This window comes from Porites lutea, chromosome 5, assembly GCF_958299795.1.
Source record: "Porites lutea chromosome 5, jaPorLute2.1, whole genome shotgun sequence".
NCBI lineage: Eukaryota > Metazoa > Cnidaria > Anthozoa > Scleractinia > Poritidae > Porites > Porites lutea.
Genome location: NC_133205.1, coordinates 21840918 through 21852982, shown reverse-complemented (window position 1 = coordinate 21852982; position 12065 = coordinate 21840918). Strand labels below are relative to the sequence as shown.

General features: G+C 39.8%; 1 protein-coding gene and 1 long non-coding RNA gene across 2 annotated transcripts in view; one reads left to right on the top strand and one right to left on the bottom strand.

Annotated features, from left to right (window-relative positions):
* Window positions 1-6356, bottom strand: part of LOC140936296 (aldehyde dehydrogenase 1A1-like) — a 35744-nt gene extending 29388 nt beyond the window's left edge. Inside the window, exons 1-4 of the mRNA XM_073385743.1 lie at window positions 6230-6356; window positions 4493-4597; window positions 3286-3426; window positions 111-237 (exon numbers count right to left, since the gene is read on the bottom strand). Coding sequence (XP_073241844.1) covers window positions 111-237; window positions 3286-3426; window positions 4493-4597; window positions 6230-6271 — 415 coding nt within the window. The 5' untranslated portion in view covers window positions 6272-6356. The remainder of the gene's footprint in view (window positions 1-110; window positions 238-3285; window positions 3427-4492; window positions 4598-6229) is intronic.
* A 3504-nt stretch (window positions 6357-9860) lies between these two features.
* LOC140936297 (uncharacterized) lies at window positions 9861-11782 on the top strand. The gene is made up of 3 exons (XR_012165372.1): window positions 9861-9936; window positions 10612-10750; window positions 11516-11782. It is a non-coding gene; the product is annotated as an uncharacterized lncRNA (long non-coding RNA).
* The last annotated feature ends 283 nt before the right edge of the window (window positions 11783-12065 follow it).

The window sequence follows — 12065 nt, the reverse complement described above, 5'->3', positions numbered from 1 at the left end:
AGTGCCTTTTATTTAAGGACAGCAAGTTTATTTCAAAATCATATTTTTAACATCACTGACAGCAGCAATAACATAAATCGTTAATATTCCATTTTATCCCTTTTACTGACCTGCTGAGATGGTCTGTCCTGTGATCTTATCAGCCCAACCAGCATAATATCTTAAGCACCTCACCACAATACCAATATCCCCCAAAGCATCAGGAAAAACTTTTCCATTATCCAGTGTCTCCAAAGACTGTTGAATTACAGAAATAGCACATCTAAGTTTATAAGAAACAAGACCTGTTGTATAATTTACTCATACAAACTAATTAAAGAGCACGTTGGATACAGGGGTTTCAATAACCACCGATGGCCGACAAAACGTGTCGGTTACTTTGCTCAGAGAAGTCAGCTACTTTTCTCCCCAAAAGAAGTGCTTACAGTGTCGTGAACAAAAAACATATCATAAAATCTGAATGAAAACGTAAAGTCCCACTGGTTTTGAGTTATGCTTTAGTTATGCAAAAGTTGTATTTCAGACAGTTCGATCTTCACATGTTTCTTTTGAGGTCTACACAGAATTTGTTTCCATTCAAATGTACGTTTGTTCATTGCTTGTAAGTTGTGCGGCTAACAAATCGGAACCTGAAAGAAAGCTACATGTTCTTGAATTTAAAAAACACACTCTTTTGTACTCAATTTAGTTCCCAGAACGCTGGAAATCACATTTTAGGGCTTTGAAATTTCAAAATTTTTAGAGGGAGCATGCCCCAGACCCCCTCTAGAGACACAGGATTAATGGCCCCATGTTGACAGCTGTGTTGATACAGTCAGGTACTCTATTCAAACCTGCTGGCTACTTCAATTATTATTGAAACCCCTGTGGATACAACGTTTTATTGAACAGAGTATATTAAGTTGGCAAGGCATGACCATGTGTGTCAGAACAGGCTAAAGTACTTAACAGAACCTTGTATTCAGAGGCTCCTTACTATTTTACCATGTTTGACAGAAAAGGTACCCCTTTCATATACCTTCTATTTGCTGATGGTAGTACCCCTTTTACATACCTATAGACAGGGTTGCCATGGATACCTCCTCTCTGCTTATTGCATTTGGCCCCCCACCAACCTTTAAGGCACCTGCTCCCAAGCTCATCATTAGCGATGAGTTTAAATGTGGCTTTAGAAACATCATTTAGGCAAAGTTAAACTCGAGCGCGTTCGCCAGGGGTATTTGCCCACTCCAGTACATGACCTACAGGAAATTGCAGGACTCCTTGTGTGCTCTTTTGCTAGTGTTGCATTGCATTGGAGCCTTGCTGCTGATCAGTTTTTGCCTTCTGGTGAATCATTGCGGATTCTTGCTTCCTGTCGTCCCTCCCTGCCTGGTGGAAAACCCACACCTTCCAGCCATGAGGCCCCACAATAATAGAACCAGGTTCTTGCCACACTAATATATCAAGGGGAGAGAAGGGGTGGGAAAAAGGCACAATCCAATGCTAAACAAAGCGAATGACCACCATGAAAGTGCTGTACTTAGCACATGGAGCTGATGCAAGCAAGGCCGCTGACTAGCTTGCGCCGCACTGACCACTGACCAACAATAAGAGACCACGCTCCTTGTTGTTAATTGTGTGCACTTGGTTATGAAACTTGAAAACAGTGCCAGTCAATAATGAGGACACTCACTAGTAAACAAAATCTGGGAGAAAAATTTGTGCCATTTCAAACCTCATTTAATTGCCTTCCTTATCTTTAATGTCCTTGAAACTTGGGGGAGATGTAAATTGGGATTGTCAGGTTTTGTTAAAAAAATTATCAAGTGGTTTTTAAAGGGACAGAGACAGCTGATGTACATGCACATTAGATACCATTCCTTAGCTGATTTACATGTCACAAGATGCATGTGAAACAAAAGGGTATCCAGAATACTCCAAACAAACCTTGATGAGTTGAACTAGTTACAAGCCGAAATCGTCTTTATAGGCCCTAAGCCATATCAGAGCACTACCGGTAATTGTTTATATACCATTGAGAATTTACCCATGAATTTTTTTCAGGGAAAGCCAAACATCGACTAATACTTCCAAATTCAAACATCAGTACAGGTGAAAAATTGCATGAAGTCTGAATCATTGTCGAAGGTTCACAGTCGAGAAAGCTTGATTTTCCAAATATATGAAACCTTTTCCATCGATTTTCGAAATATATATATAACGATTATTTGCTCGCCAATATGTTGCTGATTCATTTCTCTTGTTATTTTGGTAAACAAAGGTGATTTCTCCCCCCTAGGCACCTACACGTTTCTCACCTCTTCTGTTCATGTTCCTTTGAATACTGTTTTTAACCAAATATGATAAAATAATGTAATGGGACAAGTCAAAGTTTTCTCAAAAAGAGATTTTCAGTAAAAGATCAAGGATCAAATGAAACACTACCGAGACAGAATTGAAGCGGATTTCTAGATGTATCTGACGCGCAGATTTTATTTTGGGTTGAGGTAAAGTTTTCAAAGCGGCAACAGTAGTGTCCAGGTCAGCGCGGTCCAATAGCTGACTGTGTCCCTTTAAATTAATGTGAAATTTGTGTACGTGGACCAAATTACATAGTACAAAAATGGTAAAGAAACCAACCGAATGTAGGTTAATCAAATTCTTCTTTCTTGCAATCGGCCGAAACAATCTCGTCCTTTTTTTGTACAAAGTTTCAGATAAAGAGATGAAACTGCATTTTCAGACCTCATCATTTTCCTAAGATGTTAGCTAATTATGTCAATAACATGTTTATTCAGTGTTTTTATGACCCTTGAGGCTGTGTTTCATATTATTTCAAAAACGCTCTCATAGATTTTGTTCAAACTTTGCATAATAAATCCAACTAAGAAAAATTTCAAGCTCCCTTGGGCGATTTCTGAAAAAAACCCTATAGTGCCTAGAAACACAAAGGCAAGTAAAAAATGTAATGAGATCATTACATTGCCATGGCAACTCTAATGTCTTGATACAACATGGATCATAACAAATTTTCATCTTTATACAGTACAGCTGTGGTAACCTTTTTCCGATATCAATGCTGACATAGTAAACACTCAAATTGTGCAAGTATACTCCCCTAAAAAATACAGTTGAGCCACCTTAACTTCATTATACCTATCGACATATGCTTGCACTGGTGTTGTTCTCTCTATATTTTTCGTTTCCAACCCAGTCTATATCCTGGCCAAGCTGATAAGGAGTTATATTTCAGTGTTCTTAATTAGCACGCTAAGAAATAAATGAGATGCAAATTGCACTTACAGCCAAATAATGCAAATCTCGCTCTACCAGGTCGGCAAGTTTGTACAGCAATCGACCCCTTTGAGAAGCATCCATTGTTCTCCAAGGGCTTCCAAGTTTAAAAGCTGAAGCAGCTGCCTGCACAGCCTTGTCAACATCAGCCTGGAACAGGAAAAACATTGATTCATCTAATTCAGTTAATAAACCAACAAAGTGCGGCATGTAAGCTGGTCTGTAAAAGTTCAATGTAGACAGCACATCAGTTTTGGAGCTAAATATTTAGCTAATTCTAATATGACCCATGAGTTTCTTAGAAAAAAATAATTAATTGTGACTTTGAAGAGAACTGCAGAAGACACTTCTTGACAATGCAAAGGGAAAGTCAGTGTGGTTGACAGTAAATTAGTAATGATCATAGGTAGTCTAAGTACTCAGTATACAGTATCCACCACTTTTGCAAAAAATTAATGAGTTGAAAATATCGGCCTGGCAGAGACAGCAAGTCACTAACTAACATCATTTTTTTACTACTTATGGAAATCACTTATTACTGTATAAATTTTCAAATTATTAACAAACAATACAATAAGTTGTAAACCAATTTTTGAAGTTCATTTAACACTGTTAGAAGGAGAAATTGAGATTTTGGGGAGCAAGGCATGGCTCAGTGGTGAGAGCGTTTGCCTCCCACCAATGTGGCTCAGGTTCAAATCCCAGCATTGACGCCATATGTGGGTTGAGTTTGTTGTTGGTTCTCTCCCTAGCTCCGAGGGGTTTTCTCCGGGTATTCTGGTTTTCCCCTCTCCTCAAAAACCAACATTTCAAAATTCCAATTCGACCACGAATCAGGTAGACGAAGAACCACTTTGTGTATGTGCTACCTCCTACTCATAATTTATTTATATTTATTTATTCATTTTATATTTTATTTCTATCAGTTATTAAAGAGGCAAAAAAGTCCCAATGCAATGTTCACAATGACAGTCAACAGAAACCGAAAGAGAACCACCTAATTTAATTTTACAACACTAAAAAATATTATAATGCATTTTTAAAATTTCTTTATATTTTTATAAACTATTTTTCCTTACACCCAACTTTTCTTTCCTTATTATCAACAGATAGGTAGCAAGTATGCTAGTCAATCAGAATGCAAGATTAGCCAAAGAATACCAGTATACCAAGATAATTTGACAAAATTTTAATAAAGTGCTTACTCATAACTTACCTTGTCACCCTCAGCCACATCACAGATCTTTTCCTCTGTCACTGGATTTATAGTGGGAAATGTCTTTCCACTAACAGAGTCCACAAATTCATTATTGATGAAAAGCTGTTTGGGGAGACGTTTTTTTTTTAGTTTTAAATAAGAGGTCTTAAGCCTTATCTTAATAAAGTAAAAGAAAGAAACACTTGAAAGTGCACCAATACAGGCCTAGGTTACAGTAGTCACACTATGGATACAGACAGTAAGAGAATTAGTAACCATTAAGTAAGTTTTGTACATACATATGTAAAGCAGTTGCCTAATCTGAATATTCAATCCTGTGCTCTTTAACATTTAAAAATTCCTGTTTCTTGCACATCCATTGTAACAAAAATACTTCACAAACAACATAAAAAATTTGCCAATATTAAGTTTATGCCAGAGCCCTAGTATCTTATTTAGAAAATGGAGAGATTTTGAAAGCATTAGTTATTTTGCTTCCTCTGTTAATGTTCTTTGTCTTGCCAAAATGCTGTCATTTGTTACTGTGTCATATGTACAGTATGCCACTTGTCAGAATTTTTCCCTAATAGGGCCACAATGGAGATGTAGATGTGGCAAAATTTTATACAGTAGTTTTTACTGTATTTCCTCGAATAATAGCCTTCCCTCGATTAATTGCCTCCCTCGAATAATCACCCCTCTTTGATGGAAATATTTGAAATAATCACCTCCCTCGAAAAATCGCCCCCCCCCCCCCTTGCCATCTTCTCTTTCTGTTATCCCGTCCCTGTCAAGTTGAAGTGGAACTTGTTGCAGCAAAACTGATCAGGGATGATTCAAGCTCTGAAAATTAATCAAGGACCCAAATTTGGAACAATTTAATTAAAGCCAGCGTTTGGTCTATTTGATGTGATGATTTTTGGATTTAATGGCATAATTATTAAAAAAAAAAATATTTAGGGCACAACTTTCAGTGGGCAATATTTGAAATAATCACCTCCCTCGAATAATCACTCCCTTTTGATGCGAAAAAATAAATAATCGTCCCTAGCTATTATTTGAGGAAATATGGCCCCTTCAATTAATACGCTTAAATTTGAACATCTTTGAGAGGACAATGTGTCATTTCAGTATGGCATTGATCATGACTATCTTAATCATCTTAAAAGAGTGTGACCTGCAACAGAGCAGAATTGTTTTAATTGTGGAATACGCCCCTTGCACATCTCCCATAATGCACTTTATTTGCCCCCCAAAATTTTGGATAACCTTTGTTTTTCATTTCTCCTTGGTATTACAGCCGTCCCAAGAGAAATTGAAAACAATGCTTATGCAAAATTTTGGGGGCAAATAAAGTGTATCATGGGTGCAAGTTGCGTATGAGGCACAATTTTGCCTCTCTGTAGACTCCTTCGTGATATATTAGTGTATTAAAAGTGATGGAAGCATTATGAAGTTAAAGTTAATTAAAGTTGAGCCTGCCGTTTTCTTCCAGCCTTTGAAGAGGGTCGACTCTTGTGGAGTGTTTTTCTCTACATGTTTATTAGTTCGAAATTGCTGCTAGATGGCTTGTTGGGTGAAGCCATAAAGCATAATACTCGATTTACCACCACTTATTGTCTTGGTTCTACACGGATCAAACATAGATCCATGTCATACTCAGCAGTCGTGATAAGACCCAATTACATGTGTATGAACAATTACAAAGTACCGTAATTTACATGTATAGTCCTGAAATTAACCCAGATGACACACCTTTGTGAACTTGATTTCCGGAGTCCGTATGGCCGTCGACATTGTGAGGTTTTTTCCTTGGTAAAATCTTTGTGAATAAGGATGACAAACTCACGAAGAGGGAGAAACACTTACACAGTCATATGATTGCCTCAAGACGTGTAGCCATTCACGCAAGCGAGGCGCAATTCCTCGGCAGCAGGGACGGGGTTGGGGTGTGTGTGTGTGTCGAAGGGGAGTGGGGAGGGATGCTCTGACTTGAGCGCGCGAACGCCTAGAGAGTAGTTCCTTGCTGTTTTTAACTTTCTTTCCCTTGGACGTAACTGTACCGGGCCCAACGATGTCCATCGTTGAGGTAGCCTGCACAACAGGCGCTTTATGAGCCAGGCGAGGCGAACGCAGTATTTTGCGCGAAGCTCAAGACGAGGGGACAGAATGAGGGGAGGAGGAAAAGTAGCGTTTGCCTCGCTCGGCTCATAAAGCGCCTTTTATGCAGGCTATCCGCGTTAAGCTTTCTGCTTCATGCCGGTGAATACCACAAGGCATGTAGGGCAGCAACCAAGGATCACCACTCCTGTCTGTTCTGGGCCAGCTTTTGTATGGTTCCGAGTATCTTCCGATGACTCTAGAACCCATCACACCCAGTAGCGTCGATTTCCTCTGTTGCCGTTTCCGTAACAAGAGTGTTTTGTTAGTCCTGCGTCCAACCCCCAACCTGGAGGACCAGTGGATCTTATTTACTAGAATACTTGCCGCGGCGCATATTCTAAAAAATTTCGACTCAAATGCGGTGCTTATTGAAGGTTGGCGAATTTTAGGGGTAGCGGTTAGAGGGAATGTATGAGAACCGCTAAAATTGGTCAAGTTAGAGGAAATAAGACTCGTTAAATTTTGTTTTCCTAGAATGGTGTAGCCAGAGGGAAAATCATTCTATTCCTAGTTTTTTTTCTATTCTATTATTTGATTAGGCAGTCAAGTTAGTCAAGCGCTGGGTGAGAAGTTGTCGAACGTGATGGTAACGTAAAAGGCGCTCGCGCTCGCACCTCGCGCCACTGTTGCTATAGTCGTTATTTGCTTACTCCTATTTATTACGTCATACGCGAGCCTTGAGAGTCACTTTCATTCGTGAGGATTGTTTGATAAGCAGTTGTGCAACGTGGAAACTTCTTAAAAACTTGTGGAGAGTGCACGAAGGAAGATGAGAAAATCATTGTTCTGCTTTCATTGCGTTTTGATCAGCTGTTTTTTGGCTGCTGCAACTGATAAGGAAGGTATGGCTAAGTAAAGTTTTGGAATGTAAGTTTACTGATGTTTGACTTGGAGTGGCTGACGAAATTTGAAACTAACACGATTTCAACACTCGTGCAGACGTTTTCAGTAAAAGCAAACTCACTTGACTTTCGTAAATCTTTCTTTAGAGTGTCATTTTAGCGTAATACTGACTTGCTAAAGTACTCCAAGTCAACGAATTAATAATAATTTTATTTATCTAATTCTGATCTTATGCCTATGTTTCAGGACAAAACGTGCGGAAGTCTGCGCAGTGCCCGGACATTAATAAAGTGCAGGTTCAGATGCTAAATGATGATATTCTTAGAGATCCTGAAAAGAGAATTGACCTGTACGTAAGCATTATATTTTCAGTCATTTTTATCCTATGCTTGTTTAGACGGTTCGACATGAGTCGACCTACAACTAACAGGGTTGAATTTTTGTTTCTAGCAAGTCGGAGGTTTAAGCCGCTACAACCTTTCCCTAAAATCCATGGAAAGTTAAACCCTTTATGTACAGGGGCGGATCTAGGGGAAGGGTGCAGGGTGTGCGAACCCCCCCCCCCCCCCCCCCTTTAGATGACCTGAGGTTTTCTAATACAACTGGTATTCTGCAAAAAAAAAAAAAAAACTATGTGGTTTATTGGTGTTGAAGTAGAGCAAGAGACGAGTGCTCCCCCTCCTAAAAAAATCCTGGATCCGCCCCTGATGTACCTATCTAAACTGGGTTCAGCAGCTCATCTTAGAGTTCTAACAGTGTCCCCCTGAACGGGTTTCCGTGGTTCAACCGTGAAGCTTGTGTTTGACACTCACCTCGAAGCATTTCTTTACAGATGAGTTATGAGACCTTTACCCCAAGTGAAAAGTCGACTTACAACGAACAGGGTAACCAGGATTGGTCACGGCACTCTATTAGACTCCTCCTATCATCACTAAAGCTGCATCTTATGTTTAAAGTGGATGTCGGGTGTAAAATCGAGAACTGTAGCGGATTTGAAGGGCGTGGTACGAAGTTATTAACCAGCAAGGTAATGCGCACGGCTATCATGGAGGCTAGAAAAGGATGGAAAAGATTTATCTAGTAACAAGCGGCAGTCTATATGTGAAAGATCAAATTCATGACTAACAAAAAGAATCTAAATACCAAATTTTCCCTGTTTAAAAGGAAGTGATAACTGGTTTCTAGTCGCTGTACGCTTCGCTTGAATTTATAGAAACCCATCTTAAACCTCGTCCCTAGGGCTTTGGCTTTTGGAACGAGGTTGACCCGTACGGAAAGAAGATAAAAGTTTATCCAATTATCAATGCAATGGTATTTTAAAAAAACAGTTTGAGTTTTGGCACAATCAGTCGTAACACCAATTGTCCGCAGTAGGCAATTTTCATGTCAGCCAGCAAAAACAGCCGTCTCTCCTGGCTAGCTCCTTGCTGCAGCGAGGAGACACGGTTGCCGTTTTCACGGGCTAGCCATCTTTACGATGATGTCAGGGTACGTTTATTGATCTTTTTCGGACGAAAAGGAAAAATCTTATTGAGGTTTCGCCCGATCGTTTATTTGGCCTGTTCTGATTGATTATTTTATGAGTTTGATTGCTTGTGTTTTTACTTTTCAGGATGGTATTGAGATTTATATCGAGTGCGGCAGCTCAACTTCCGCCAAATGCGACTTAGGCCAACGGATGACATCGGTAATACTCGACTGGATAACGTGGCCATTCAAAAGCCTTAAAAATATAACAGTGAGCTCTTATGAATATTTAGTACACAAGACAGCGAAGAGGATCGCGTTGGAACTAAGGAGACTGAAAGATAAGTTTCAGGGGAGCATTTACAGTTATTTGAAGCCAAAACTTGACAACCCGCTAACGGTGATCGAAGCGGTCCTGGAAGTGATATGGACAGCGGTCAGACCTCTTCTGCGAACTTTACAGTTGCTGTGTGATTTCATTGCTGTTGTTTTTAAACAGGCCAAGGTAGGCAACAAACTAAGATTCCTGTACGCCTCTCCTCACGGCTTAAAATGTCCATACAACTATTGGCGTTTTCAAAAAGAGAAAAACGACTACATTGCTTGGCTGATTTGTAACTAGGTCCACGCGGCTTACACGAACACATGTTAGACTAGACGGTGGCTAAAAATGAAAAGGGAAAAAGAAAGGAATGAAATTTTAAAAAAAAGGTGCAGAGGAAGGGTGGAAAGTGGTATGATAGAGCAATTCCGATCAAGTTTGACGCAAAAATACTCAAAATAGCCCAAAATAGCTTAGTCGTCGTCTGCGATGTTCTAGTACTGAATATCACAGCTACATAAGACAAAAAAAATCTGTTTCGTCTTTCCATTTAAGAAGTGTTAAATCCAACCAGACTTCCTTTTGTTTTCGAAGGTTAAGACTGCAGAGTTCCTGAAGAAATATCCAGCTGTAGTGAATTGCTTTAAAAACGTTCAGGTCATAGGAGGTAAACTATTATGACTAATAAAGATGAGATTAACTCGGTGACGTCAACGTGGCTTATTTAACGGGATGGTGTTAAATGGTCTTGTAACTGACCAACCAAGGTCCGTTTGTGTCTCCCTTGCCGACTGATCTCAAGCTCCATGTCCAAGTTCAAGAGGCCACTACCAGAACTAAAAAAAAAACTGGGAAGGGTAAAGATTACCCGTGGAGACAGGGGTTGGGGGCGGCAGAGGACTAGGGAGACTCCATTTCAGTTCCGCCCCCAAAACCCCAACCAAGAATCCAAGATAGCGGCTTCTCGAATTTTGGTCATCTTCCTGGCATGGACGATTACGCGAAAATCAAGGACAGTATAAAAACACTCTAGATACCGGCTCAAATTTCAAGTTCAAAATGCTGACTGTCATCTATCTATTGAGCCAAAAAAAAAACAGGAACGTTTCCTTTGACATGAGAAATATGCCAGTTTTTCTGACAAACGCAAGTTGACACAGATACCGACTTAGTTAGAGAGGTGAATTAATACTCTCATACTCAGAAATCCGTGAACTTCCGAAATATTTCTGGAATACTTATTCTGCTCATTATGTTATGACCGGTCACGGCAAATATCAGGACAAGCGACAAAAACACAAGTTAAGCGCGAACGTTCTTAAACTTTTCTTTACTCGTGCAGGTCACGTGTTTTCAGTGGTTGAGCAGTGGCCTTTGGGATGGCAGGACTCCATAGAGTTCATTGGCTTTTCATGGGTTATTACTTACTTCATGTTTAACCTCATCAAATTCTCTGCGATGGACGAAAGCAAACTACACAGGTAATGTTTAAAATAAGCAACAATGCCGAACCAACAGTGAGCTGACTACCCACGAGTCTAAACAAGGAAAACTTAGTGATAGATACATCGGCATTAGCCCCTGGGTAACAATCTGTTGGATTTCATAATAGTTTATAGTTTGATCATACGCACGCACTAACCAACTTACCGTTAATCCTCTATTAAGCCCCTCTTTTAATGTCCCCCCCTGCCCTCTCCCTTATTTTTAAATGATTTACTGTATTTTAAAACGGTAAATGATTAAAACTAATCACGGTTATAGCACAATACATGGACTGATCCGGTATGGTTTATTCATGTGCTGGAATTTAAGTACGCATTTGTTTTTGAAGTTCGGCTGCATTACCTCTAACTTCACACGAGCCTGACCCTTTCCAATTTGCTTTCTAGTTCTTTATGAAGAATTAATACCATAATCTTCGCGAAATGCGGGGGGGGCGGTCTCCTTCAAATTTTTTTCAGCCATTCGGGTCTCAGTTTGTTTCAAGAATGGTGAAGAAGTGGGGGGGGGGGGGGGTGGGGGTGGCCGCCCATGGATCCGCCACTGGGCATTGCAACACTTTTAGACATAACTGAGAATCAGGTTCGACAGCGTACGCGGATAAATCTCTGAAGTCTCTACCCCTAACCCTGGACAACTGTCAATATCCTTTAAATTTTAGGCAGCAGCGTTAGTGGTAGAGTATTTTCTCGATTGTTCCTCAATAGAAAATGTAATTGGCTTCTCTTTATTCTCTTTCATAGAACCACGAGACGGCAAGACAACATTCGTTATCCTCCGAAAAAGAAAGACAGTAAAAAAGAGCTGATTTTGTAAATGTTACAGCGTGTGTGTTCATATCACCAATCCCAATTGTAAATCGTCATTTTTTGTTATAAATTTTGCCATTTTTTTGTGATCTCATGATTGGTGTTCTTCCTTGAGGTCCGGTTGCGGTGTTGACACCGCCCTTAACTAAACGCCGCATTGAAAATGCTAAATATTTAATAAACGCTTTATCGAATAAATGCGATATTTAACTAAGCCTAATAGTTTCTCATGAATGTATTGCAAGGAAGACATTACATCTGTATGTGACTTGAACGTACTAGTTGGCTATAGGACGTAAGTAAGGAAACGTTGTCTCTCCTTTTTCTACAAACTCTACCTGGCTCTCAGGCTTTAATTCAGTCTTCTCCATAGCAATAGTTGTATGATACTGAACCGGATCCAATAGTATTCTCCACTTAATAAGACCCAGAGCAGATTCCTGTTAGCAAGCTAATGACACTATCTCTGCCCTCCGTAGAGGCT